At 56.0% G+C, this 12,035-nt stretch overlaps 2 protein-coding genes across 2 annotated transcripts; one reads left to right on the forward strand and one right to left on the reverse strand.

Annotated features, from left to right (window-relative positions):
- The first annotated feature begins 1,167 nt into the window (after positions 1-1,167).
- Positions 1,168-7,894, forward strand: MIF4GD (MIF4G domain containing). Its single transcript, XM_059828337.1, has 6 exons — positions 1,168-1,207; positions 3,362-3,498; positions 4,295-4,404; positions 4,715-4,870; positions 5,592-5,684; positions 6,913-7,894. Exons 2-6 carry the CDS (start codon positions 3,417-3,419, stop codon positions 7,138-7,140), a joined length of 669 nt encoding a protein of 222 aa, XP_059684320.1. The 5' UTR covers positions 1,168-1,207; positions 3,362-3,416; the 3' UTR covers positions 7,141-7,894.
- A 183-nt stretch (positions 7,895-8,077) lies between these two features.
- Positions 8,078-11,960, reverse strand: MRPS7 (mitochondrial ribosomal protein S7). The gene is made up of 5 exons (XM_059828333.1): positions 11,905-11,960; positions 11,223-11,414; positions 10,857-10,920; positions 9,727-9,894; positions 8,078-8,867 (listed from the first exon to the last, which is right to left on the reverse strand). The coding sequence occupies exons 1-5, from the start codon at positions 11,958-11,960 to the stop codon at positions 8,646-8,648; spliced, it is 702 nt and encodes a 233-aa protein (XP_059684316.1). The 3' UTR covers positions 8,078-8,645.
- Positions 11,961-12,035: the final 75 nt, after the last annotated feature.

Consider the following 12,035-nt stretch of genomic DNA (forward strand, 5'->3'; position numbering starts at 1 on the left):
TCTGCGGCATTTTGCTGTGTTGCCTGGGTGGATCTTTTGCAGCTGCTGTTGTCTGAAAGCATCCGAGCACAATGCGCACAACGCCTGCCTACCTTTGCGAAAAGGTACATTAAATCTTTTGTTACACTCACGTCTGGCTGCAGTTTGTTTGTTCCTTTCCTCCTAGGACGTAGGCTCAGCTGGGCCCCGCAGGGCCACCATGGCCCTCCTCCTGCCCAGAAGGGAGGATAATCAGAGCCCAGGCTGAGGGGTGGCAGGAGCCAGCTGGTTTTCCCTTCCCATCACCATCAGGCAGGGCCATCCTGTCCCCTCTGCGATACGGGGTGTTGCCTTGGGTATCGCTGTGGAGAACCGCGCTGAGGGGGTTTGTGCAGCCCGGTCCCACCGTTGTGCCCCAGAGGGACTGTCAGAGCTGCGGGGGCTGGTCCTGAGCCACGCACCCATGGGCTGGATGAGTTCAGGCTTTGTCTCTAGCCAGGCCAGACGGTGCTGCAGAAAATGTTCCCAAACTGCTCATTCTGCGTTTCCTGAGGCTGTTCTCTGGTTTCGGCAGCCTGGCTGTCCTCTAAATGCTGCGAAGGCTTCAACCCCTGAGGGGTCTTCCCCTGTAAAATGTTTGGGAGTTGAGAGACAGTCGTGAAGTACGTTATACCTCACTCAGCTCTTGTTGCAGTGGTTCGGTTTAGTGCATCTCCCCTTTCCCGATTGTTTTCTACCGATTTTTTTATGCCGCTCGGCTGCCGCCTGCCCTGGCCTGGAGGGGAGGGCGGAACAAACGCGGTTTTCGCCCGGAGAGCGGCAGCGCGGTGCAGCTCTCGCCGGGAGAGCCCGGCCGGTGCTCGGCGGGGGAGCGGGGCGGAGGGGTAAGTGCTGCCTTCAAACCGCCGCCCGGGAGCGGAGCAGCCCGCCCGGGGGAGCCGGGAGGCAGCCGCCCGTGCCTGGGGGGGCTCCCTGGGGGTGCCCGGGGGAGCAGGCGGCCGTGCCCGGGGAGCAGCCCCGCGGGCCGCCGTGGCCCGGCGCTCGCAGGCGGTGGCGCTGCCGCCGCTCTCCCGCCCCGTCCCGGCCCGTCCCTCCCCCGGCTCGGGCGAGGAAATGACCTAAGAGGAAACCTGGGCCGTGCCGGGAGGGAGCGGGGCCGGGGCGGCGGGGCCCGGGACGCTCCGGCGATGCCCCGGCGGCCGGAGGACGCAGCGGGGGCGGCCGGCAGGTCGGTGGGGCTGCGCCCGGCTCCCCCTGCCCTGCCCGGGGGCAGCGGGGGGGCTGCCTTCCCCGGGATCCGCCGCTGCCTCCGTCCCGGGGGCCCTTCGGCTTGTGCCGGCCGGGGCGAGGCGAGGCAGCAGCGGGGGTTCCCGGGGGGCTCGGGTAGCCCAGGTGCCCCGGGCCGGAGGCATCCCGGCGCTGGGGGTTCCACCTGCGGGTCGGCGGGGATGGGACGGGGTCCCGGGCGCCTGGTAGTGTCCCTCGGGCAGGTACGGGGAGATGCTCAAGGGCGGCAGAGGAGACTGGCTGCTCTTCTCCCTCCCCTTGCGATGGCCGGGGCACGGCCAGCCCGTCCCGCCAGGTGTGACCCCCGCAGGGCAGGGCCCTGGCACACGGGCCGGCTGGTCCCCGGCAGATCGAGGACACTAACCCTGACCACGCCAGCCCCCGGGACCGCTCGTCTAGTGGGGACCACTTGCAGAGGAGGAATTGGTACCCATGGGTGATGCTGCGCCCCGTGTCCCCCACTGCCACCAGCCCTTCAGGCAAGGTGGTCCTGGCAGCAGGATCTCTAGTGCAGACGAGGCCTGGCTGGTTTTACGCTCACACGGTGTGGTTTGCTCTGGGCAGGGTTATTTGGCTCAGCAGTTCAAAGCAGCCGTGCCCGTCCCCGGGGAGCAGTGGGGAAGGATGCTCCGGGAGAGGCGCTGGGCGGTGGCGGCAGAGACGCTGCCAGACGGGCTCGGGCGCTTCCTGCTTCGCTGTGTGCGGCGCTGAGCTCTCGCCAGGTTCCTTCCGCGCAGCGATGCTGCTGGTGGGACACAGGGCTGCTGGCGAGCTTGGGCTGCTCCCCTGGCAGTGCAGGATGGCGTGAGTACAGATCCAGAGGGAGAGAGATGGTGCAGGAGGAGGAGAGGTCGGATGGGAAGGTGTTTGCCAACCAGGCGCGGCATGGAGGGCACCCAGCTGCTCGTGAATCTATCTGGGAAAGAAACCTCTGAGCAGGTCGCAGGGCAGGTAACCCTGCGCAGGTGAGAGCTTCAGCCGCGAGAGCGGCACGAGCAGGTTGTCACCTTCGTGGGGCAGGATCTGCCCTGGGCCTGGCGAGGAGGGCAGAGATGGGCCTCTACTCGTCTGCAAGCTCCGCTCTCTGCTCGGAGTTATTACGTGTTGTGCCACCGCTTCATGGCAAGTGGCATGTCCGAGGGGTCGGGCTGCCTGTGATACATGTCCCGTGCCTCTAAAGGGCAATGGGCTCTTCGGCTTTAATCCGGGTAGGGACCTGTTTGCAGAGAGGGGTGAGTAATGGCCCAGGAATTTCCATGAGCTGGCAAAACTCATTTGGCTGATTGCCTTCTGTTTGTGCTGCGGGTCTGGCCAGCCCAGCATTCTGCATCCAGCAGATCGTCTCGTGTGCGTGTCAAACCAAGCCGTTCCTCTCTATGCCGTGCGTACCCTCTTGCTGTCTTCGCTGTATCACAAAGCAGAACAAAATTAATCTAGAGACCGTTTCGGAACACTGTTGGTGTTGTAGAGAGCTTTGCTTGACTGCAGGGGGATGAGGCGGGAGCTGTTGCTGTTGGGGATTTGGCTGCAGAGCTTGCTGTGTCTCGCTGGGAGTTGAGGGAGCCTGGCTCCGGTGCGGGAGAGGTGCCCTGCGCGCTCTGGCGCCTGTGCCCTGGGTGCTTAGGTGCTGGTTTGATTCTTCCCAGGCTTTTGTGTGAAACCAGCTGAACTGGTGTTTCAAAGGCACAAGGGAGTGACTGCATGGGGGTGCTCCTGCATGTGCTTCCCTGTGATGTAGCCACGGGTAAGCCTTCTGAGGGGAGATCGGTATACTTTGGGGCTGCCTCGGTGTCCTGTCCGCTTTGAACCTGCGGATCAACAGACTGCAACACGTTTGTTCTATCAGGAAAATGTAAAGGGTCTGAAGATGGAGTCCTATCATAGGCTGGTAGGAAGCAAGTCTTAAAAAGATGTGGGAGCGAGGCTTTGCTCAGATTTAGGGCCAGAGTTGGGTGCCCTAATAACAGAGGAGTTTCCTTGGAGTGGGGGGCTGTCAGGGCAACAGCCTGTGCCCCAACGCTAGATGGGATTTGCCAAATGGCTGGGTGAAGGTCTGCCTCTCCATCCGGCTAAGGTCTGTGTGCTCTTTCCCCAGGGACCGTCACTAGCCCATCCGTTGCCCCGACTCTTGCCCTTGGAGGAAGCCAGTCATGGGGGAAACGGGCAAAGAAGAGTATAAAATACAGTCGTTTGACAGTGAGACTCAGAAGCTGCTGAAAACAGCCCTGAAAGGTCAGCAGGCTTTTTGCTAGCTGCTCTGCCACGCGCACCTTGGCTGGTAGATGAGGCTGGATGCTTGGACCCGTTTAAGGAACAGCAATTGCTAAGTGTAGCAAAGCTGTTTCATAAACGCTGTTCATCCCTGAGTGGGTCCCACTGGTGAATCTTCTCCGGGAAGATCTTTGCTCCTGGCCTCTTCTTGCCCCCTCTCACCTTCTCCCCAACGTTTAATGGTGCAGCTGTTCAAACTCAGCTCCTGGTTCTCATCGTTGGGGTTTTCTCTGATATCGGGGTACCCTCCTCTCCTGCTCAAACCCAGCATCTCTCCCCAGATTTGGCCTCTCACCCCTCCCCAGTGCCTAGTTCGTGCTCTCTACCCCTCCCCACGGCGGGGCCATCTCGTCCTCCCGGCGCCCGGGGTCTCCTGCTCACCGGTCACGTCTCTATTCAAAGCCCAGCAGGAGTTTGCACATCCAGCTCCCGCTGACCCAACTTTGAAGCAGCGCTGGGATTTCAGATTCAGATCAACTTCTTGCTTCCCGTATTACCTGCTTTCCTCCACCACGTTCCCATCGTGATGGCTGTTATTTCCAGCCTGGGAGGACCACGCACTGTTGGAGATGGTATCTCCAAAGCAGCTGGTGTGTGAGAGGGGCTGTGACTCTTGATGTAGGAGTGAGCATGAGGTTTTGCACCATGTAACGCGGTTAGACCAGGCCCTGTGCCAGCCTTGGTTGCTTTCCAGGTACCCCAAAGCAAGCAGGGCACAAAGGGTACTGGGTCCTGACAGTGTTTCTCCTCTCTGCAGACCCCAGCAACGTGGACCTGGAGAAAGTGGCCAATATTATAGTGGACCAGTCCCTCAAAGACTGTGTGTTCAGCAAGGAGGCAGGGCGCATCTGCTACACCATCATCCAGGTGAGAGCTCCTCGTGTCCGGACAGCGAAACATTTAAGCTGTGTGTGTTGTCCCTAGGCTGGGCCAGGAGAGGCTTTGCCCCAGCCCTGCGTTCTGACCCCTCAGCTTTCCTCTTCTGCCGCTTGCCCTGTGCCATGGCAGCATCCAGACGAGCAGCTGGCGAGCACAGGCAGTTGGTTGCAGCTTTTGTGCCTCTCTGGGCAATCCCAGGAGGGTATCTGCGTGGTACTGCATCGCCCAAGCAGCAGCATCCCCCCGCCCCTCTCGCACCCCCGTTTCATCCCTCCATCCTGCTTTTCTGGGCTCGTAGGCCGAGAGCAAACAAGTCGGTCAGAGCGTATTCCGGAGGAGCCTGCTGAACCGGCTGCAGCAGGAGTACAAGGACAGGGAGGAGCTGCGCACCCGCTCGCTCCAGGCGTGGATCTGCTACGTCACCTTCATCTGCAACATCTTCGACTACCTGAGGGTAAGGAGCCGGAGCAGGAGCACCCGGCTGCTGCTGCCTAGGGGTGCTGGAAGGGCCTGGGCGTCCAAAGGTGCCAGGGCAGGAGTGCTGGATGGGTGTTGTACAGAGCCCCAGGGCCATGGCTTGGCAGTGGGGGCCAGAGCCAGTTCTCAGCACAAGGATGCTGCTGGGGTTGGTGCTACCTACGGGCAGGTGAACAGGCATGGAGAGGCAGAGCCATCTCTGGGAACAGTCACAAAGTCTGAGCTTCTTCATTTTGTACCTGGTGTTTGAAATCCCCTGATTTTCCCGCTCCCAAATGTCCCAGATTGAACTACTTTAGTTGCTGTGAGGTCCTGGGGGGGACCCGTGGGTGCTCACATCATTTCTAGCCCATGTACTGACAGAGTTTGTCTGCAAGCATTTGCTGCATTATGTGTACTCAGATGCCTGCTTGGAGTAGATGTAAAAATGATGCAAGTAGAGCTGCAGGCAGGAAAAATGCTGCTGCAACAAGTGTATTTCCCATGACTACCTGCTTACATTTAAAAATAGATGTTTTTTACATCACTTGTTCAGCTTCTCTGGCTCCTGGAGACTTAAACGTCTGCTCTCCTACGTAAACCCCACCAATACGGCATTTGGCAGCACAGCTAAATTCTGCTCCCTCTCCTTCGAAGAGCAGCAAGGGAACAACTCCCTTTCTGGCCCCAAGCTGATGATGGCTCCTGCCTCCTTACAGGTGAACAACATGCCCATGATGGCTCTGGTGAACCCCGTTTACGACTGTCTGTTCCGGCTGGCACAGCCCGACAGCCTGCGGAAGGAGGAAGAGGTGAGTGCAGGGACGAAGGCTGCTAATGCGCCTGTTGTCCTGCCAAGGACCAGCAAAAAGCACAGCCTGGGGGAGATGTGGTCTCTGGTGCAGAGGAGGGGAGAGCTGCCTCCGCGGGATGTGCTGAAGGAGACCCGCCGGGCAGGAGGGTTTGCAGCCCAGAAGGAAGCAGGATGGAGGTGCAAGTTGTGACTCCCTGGCCCAGGCTGCGTGTCCTCCCTCGGGGCAGCGTTTCTCCCTATTGCCCAAGGGACGTCACTGGACACCCAGCAGCCCAGCCGTCCCTCGGAGCAGGGGCTGTCCGGTGTTACGCAGGTTCACCTCCCGTCTTCTGAGAAAAACGCAATGACTCTCCCCAGTTTTCACAGCAACCAGCTGCTTTTCCAGCAGCCCCGGTTGCCGGACATCTGGAAAAGTAGCTGTCACGCTGACCTGCCGAGGGACCGCAGCCGTGGGAGGTGACGGCAGATAGCTGCAGTGACTGAAGGTGTGCAGAGCGGCTCTGTGTCCCTGCAGGTCCCGGGATGTGCTGTGCAACGCTTTGTATAGCTGCTACTCACCTGCCTGGGCCTGCAGTTGATGCTGTGCCAGACCTCAGCGGGCTGGAGAAGGTTCTTGTGGAGCTGGAGCTTCGCACACGTCTGGGTGTGCAGCAACCTGTGTGGGGCACAGCTGAGTCGCCTCTCAGGCGAGGGGTTCCTGTGAAATGTAGGGGCCCTTGGATGGACCCGTTGGGGTTTTTTTCATCTTAGCACAACCCTCCCACCCCTGCAGCCCACCACCTTTCCCCTCTTCTCAGTTAGTGCCCCCGTTTCCTGCAGATCACCGGACTTTCTGAGAGCTTTAGCGTATGTTCCAACCGCTTCCCTCTGTTCTTGGAGGCACCTCCTTACTCCAGCCTTGGCTTCAGCCTTGCCATCACCTCGTGGACACCCTGCAGAAAATTAACATTTTTCCACCTGTTGTGGGTGCTTTTCTCTGGCAATTTTGTCTGAGAGACGGGGGAGTTCAGGATGTGCTTTTCCAGTGCTTTTGGCAGAAGAGACATTCAGCCTCTCCTGCCTCCTGGATCACACCGACTTGGGGGAAGCAGAATTGTTACCTGTTGGAAATCCAGAACAGAGGGAACAGGATGAGATGGTCCATAGGTGACTGATGGAGACCTCCACAGAGACGTGCCAAACCTCCCCGTTCCTTTGTACTCAGCCGTCTTCTCTTCCTTCTGAAGGTGGACTGCTTGGTCCTACAGCTCCATCGCATTGGCGAGCAGCTGGAGAAGATGAACTCCCAGCGGATGGATGAGCTCTTCTCCCTCCTCCGAGATGGCTTCCTTCTGCAGGAGGGGCTCAGCTCCCTGTCCCAGCTCCTGCTGCTGGAGATCATCGAGTTTCGGGCTGCCGACTGGAAGATGACGGACGCTGCCCAGAAATACTATTACAGCGAAGTGACGGATTAACCTCTCTACAGCAGAGGCGGAGAGATGTCCCCAGCACTTTCACCAGCAAGCTTCATACCAAGTTTGAATTTCTTCTTATGTTAATGTTTTTCTAGCACTTCCTGTAAATAGGATTTTTACTGGCTAGAACCTCTGGGCATGTAACTGTCAGGCTGCAACTGGTGCTAGCCTGACTTTGGAGGTTTGGAGAGGTGGGAAGGGCAGGGGCATTTAACCCAGCAAGTTCTTTCACTGATTTTCTCTAATACTGCGCTGCTGCCAGCACAGGGCAGGGAAGGCTTCTAGCTCAAACCAGCATTTTATATGGGTGTTAAGGAAAGCACAGTTTAGGCTGAAATCATTTTGGTTCACCCGCCAGTGGAGCTGTGGGAGGCAGAGGGGAAATCTTTCACAGCTCAGTTTGTACCTGGTTCTCTGGGATGAGTCACAGAAAACGCTGTGGCCTCACCAACAGCTTGACCAAGCGCTATTTTTCCCAGAATCCTTCCAGCATGCTGGCTGCACCTGCATGCACAGAGCCTCCCCCATGGGTCACGAGCCACCAATACCTGCCACAGGGCAGCTTGCAGCAGGACAGCTCCCTGAGCACATGTAGCTAGGAACAGGTTTTATAAAAGTTTTATATGATAACTGTCATGTTTTTTCAGAATTTAGCGAGTTTCAACTATGGTATGTTTCTTAAAAGAATGGGAGAGGAAGAAAGGAAACCAAATAGTCTATTGAAGGATTTTTTCTAATAAAAGTTTTCCACTAACACGTGCCCTACTTTCTCTCTACGCAGCTGCTGAACTATGAACAATACTTAAAAGTTGTTCCTGACTGAAGCATTAAGGCTGTGCTATTCATTTTCTCCTCCGATGTAGGGTGTCGGCATGGCTTTACACAACCAAGGTAGCTGGAAAGAGCAGTGTGAGACTCAAGCAACAGAGACAAAGGGTTGGAATTGAGAAACCTTCCCCATAAAACTGATTTTATTTTTTCTGTTAACATTCCCATCAAATCTGTGCAGACAATGTTGCTGATGACCAGAACCAAAAATCAAAAGGGCCTTTTATTGCCTTTTGTACCAATCACGCTAAGGCTGGTTATGGTATGGAAAAAAATCCAGCTCTGCTCTTAGCTGTGCCGCCAAAACCATTGCTGATTACAGGAGCAGAGAGATGTAAAAGTCCCCAGGAAACAGGTAAGTGGAAGATCATTTTGTATAGCATTGCTCTAAGAAACACAGCTAAGGCATCTCGTTACAGGAAAGTGATTATGAAATAACTAGAGCATCCGTGCAGGGGTCGGTAACTCTTTCAGATTCCCCCTTCCCCCATCCAAACAAGCACAAAGGAAATGAACTTTGTGGGGATCGGATGGGCTGCCCCAGCTTAGTACAGAAGCTGTCTGGAAGGGATCTTCCACCTTTCCTTCTTCTCCTCAGCCTCTCCCAGGCAGGCAGCCCTGGGGCTCTGCTCTCCAGGCTGTGGGGCTGGTGGCATTGTGTCCCGGGCACACAGTCCCTACCACCAGCGGAAGTGGGCGTAAGCCCGGTTGGCCTCTGCCGTCTTGTGCAGCACGTGCTTCTTCTTGATGATGGGCCCTTCGTTGTTGAAGGCCTGGAGCAGCTCCTGGGAGAGCTTCTCGGGCATCAGTGTCCGACGGTGCTTGTTCTCCCTGCACTCGGTGATTAACCACTTCATGGCCAGGAAGCGCCTCCGATTGTCCTTCAGAGGGACCGGGACCTGGGAAAGGTTTAAACCGTAACAGTTATCACACCGTGAGGGTGCAGTAACCTCCAGCTGTCGTAAAGGTCCAGTGTCCACAATGGACACGTGTAGATTTACACTGTGCTGTGACTCCCATGGCAGCATGCTGCTCTCTGCACTAAGACCAGCTTCCAACAGCTGATCTGTGCCAATTCACCTCCTCTGTCCACAGAAACTGGCCACTTCTCCCAAAATGGAAATTCTGATCAGCCTTGGGTACTGCCAGCAGATGCTGGCCTTTGTAAGGACTTCTGGTGTATTTGGGAACTGGATCCAGGCTGGTTTGTGATAGCAGAGATGGGAGATGGTCACCACTCTCCTGCACTGAATGACAGAGAAATGCCTCCACATCTCATTTCTCCATCAGGTCTTGAGTGTTGCAGAGCCCAGATTTAGAGATAGGTTCTGCTCATGTTTTAAATATTGCACTGTACCTAGTTGACCTTTTCTGCTACACTGACCTGCCCCAGGGCTTTGGGGCCTCTACCCAAGCAACATGATGCAGCAGAGAGGATGGGACTGCTAGTCCCAGGTCTGCTGATTCTTTTGCTGCCCGTCACTGATCTCTGTCTCCTTGGACGTTTGTTGCGTACCCCTCTTCTAATCTAGTCAGAGAAGCGGAGACTGCTGCTGTTAGGGGAATTACCATGCTCACAGGCTGGGGGCCTGACCTTGGATAGGGTTTCTAGGTGCTGTTTTAATCGAGATTGCAAAGTGGCTCTCTTCCTGAGGAGAGGAAATCCTGAGCTGAAGGGGTGAAAACCAGTGCATCTGCTTCCATAGCTAATTCTCTCCCAACCAGATGTGCGCCCAGCCCCCCTCCCCCACCCTTCACCTGGTAGGTTTTGCCTCCTCTTGTGATGCTGCTGAGCCCAATGATGGGCTGGCAGTTTTTCAGAGCCTGGTGGAAAATGACATAAGGGTTGCATTCAATTGTCTCCTTCTCATCTTCTGGAGCTTTGTGGTACTTCTCCAGCTGCTTTCTCTTAATGGCCTCTAGAGTCTTGGGATAAAGACAAGAAAGGAGACATGCAGAGCAGATGGATTATCCCACTCCATGAAGATACATCATTTTTACAAGCACCGCATTTTCACTTGAGCAGCTGGTTTTCTAGCCCTATAGGCAACAGGCCATCAGGGATTCTCTAACTCAAGTTTTACTTCACCTTCTTCCAGCTCTTTATCAGACATTGCATTTGGGGTGAGGAGGCCGAGTAGCACAGACCTGGGTGAGGAGCCAGGGAAGGGCAGGGACAAAGCAGAGACGGGAATACAGGTCTGTGTGCACTAAGCATCCTCCCCTCCAAAGCCTGGACTCAAGAGCCCAGAGCCTGCGTGTTTTTGTGTCACAAGGAATCAGCAGCTACTTGGGGAACATTTGGGCAATGTGTGTCTCCATATCAAGGGCTGGAACACACCAGATAGGACCACCAGCTAATACCAGTAACTGTAGGTCAGAGCAGGAGTCAAAGCCGTGTCATATAGGTGACGCATTTGTGGGACTTCATTGGCAAGCTACACAGAAGAAAAGGCATGAAAGAGAGCTGGAAGGAAGATCTTTTGAGAAAGTTATGCTTTTAAGGGCATACTCTGAGTTTATGGTTTAGTGGTGGACTCGGTGGTGTTAGGTTAATAGTTGGACTTGGTGATCTTAAGGGTCTTTTCCAACCTAAATGATTCTATGATTTTATATAAGGTCCAAGAGACACTGAAGTGTGGAAAGAGAACGTTCTCGATTAAGCCATCACCACCTGGTCTGTGAGCTGAATGAGGTTGGGGCTTGTACAAAATGTACATCTGATCAGGTAAATGATGGTGAGAGCGTATTGTGTGTGCAGAGGGAAATGTGTTAGGACGCAGAGATGACCTGAGTTCTGGTAATTCCTAATTCCAGTGGGCTTGACATCCCAGCTTTCCATTTTGTATTGTTTTAACATAACAGTGAGAAGAAACTTGAGCTCTCACCTGAGCCATGAGGCTTCTGGCCAGCACTTTATTTCCATCTTTCATCATCATATTGGTGAATTTACTGTAAACACAAAGTCAAATGTGATCCAATTTAAATTCTGATTTTATCACTCACAGAAATAAGCCCCCCCCCCCGCTTTGTGTTGTTCCCATGGCTAAGTCTGGGTGCTGCTAGATCTGCTGTAATTGTCTCTAATCACTGTCAGTCAATGGACTGGCTTTGTGGGAAAAGATTAACGCGGAATAAAGGGATTGTGCTGTAACAGAAGGCAAATAAAGGCTGAGGAGAACAGCACAGCTCCCAAGCGTTTTGGCTCCACGGGACCTAGCTGTAACAGAGGAGGAGGTGATGCTTTCTCTGACCTGATCATAGGGTCGCTGAACACAGAGCTGGAGACAGTGGGAGGAGCAGCTTTTATGGGTCGGACAGCCTTAAGCTCCAGTTTTTCCTTTTCCTCCTCAGACAGCTCCTCCCAAGGTTTCTGATACAATTCCTTGTTCACTTCTGGCTCTAAGAAACTGGGGTTGTAGCGACTCCATCTCACCTGCGTCAGCCTGCAAAGAACAAGAAGACAAGGAGGTTTGTAAACGGACGCACGTGATATGTGATGATGGGGACGTGGAGAGATGCGAACGCATCCCAGAAGGACACGTTAGACTTGAGAAGCATCTCCGCCTTCCTCTCCATCGCCGCTTCACTACTGCAGCAGAGCCAGAAGCACAAATCACCAACCAGGCCCACGGTTTTGCTGCAGACCTATCCGGCGGTCCCCACGCCAAAGGGACGGGTGGGAAGGGGAGTCCCAGGCGCGGCAGGACCCGCCAGACCCACGGACAAGGCTCCCCAGGGCCGAGCGGCCCACAGGCCTGACACCGCCAGGTCCCGGGTTGTGGGTGGCTTCAAGAGACACCGCGCTCAGGGGAGCGGGGGGAGTACCTTAACAGCTAACCCGTGCGCGGCCCGGCCCGGGGAACGCCCCCCCTTGGCTTATCCGTGGGTTTCTGTGTGAAGCGCCCCCCCGCCCGCTCCCCTGGCCCCGCTTACCGGGGCAGCCAGGCCCGCAGCCGCCGGGCCAGCCCCGCCGCGCTGGGCGCCGCCATCTTTCCTCCGCTCGCGGGGCGGGGCGGGGCCAGGCCCGGTGAGGGGGGCGGTCCTCAGCCCGTCCCCGCCCCCCG

The sequence above is a fragment of the Gavia stellata genome, chromosome 22 (assembly GCF_030936135.1).
Source record: "Gavia stellata isolate bGavSte3 chromosome 22, bGavSte3.hap2, whole genome shotgun sequence".
Taxonomy (NCBI): domain Eukaryota; kingdom Metazoa; phylum Chordata; class Aves; order Gaviiformes; family Gaviidae; genus Gavia; species Gavia stellata.

What these genes read in the sequence shown, in the direction of transcription:
- MRPS7 (XM_059828333.1), bottom strand. Translation starts at nt 11,960, where the DNA reads ATGGCGGCGCCCAGCGCGGCGGGGCTGGCCCGGCGGCTGCGGGCCTGG. An exon ending in CTGCGGGCCTGGCTGCCCCG is followed by an intron (nt 11,415 to 11,904) that starts GTAAGCGGGGCC and finishes TGTTCTTTGCAG; the next exon opens with GCTGACGCAGGTGAGATGGA. An exon ending in TTCAGCGACCCTATGATCAG is followed by an intron (nt 10,921 to 11,222) that starts GTCAGAGAAAGC and finishes TTGTGTTTACAG; the next exon opens with TAAATTCACCAATATGATGA.
- MIF4GD (XM_059828337.1), top strand. Translation starts at nt 3,417, where the DNA reads ATGGGGGAAACGGGCAAAGAAGAGTATAAAATACAGTCGTTTGACAGT. An exon ending in GCTGAAAACAGCCCTGAAAG is followed by an intron (nt 3,499 to 4,294) that starts GTCAGCAGGCTT and finishes TCCTCTCTGCAG; the next exon opens with ACCCCAGCAACGTGGACCTG. An exon ending in TCTGCTACACCATCATCCAG is followed by an intron (nt 4,405 to 4,714) that starts GTGAGAGCTCCT and finishes CTGGGCTCGTAG; the next exon opens with GCCGAGAGCAAACAAGTCGG.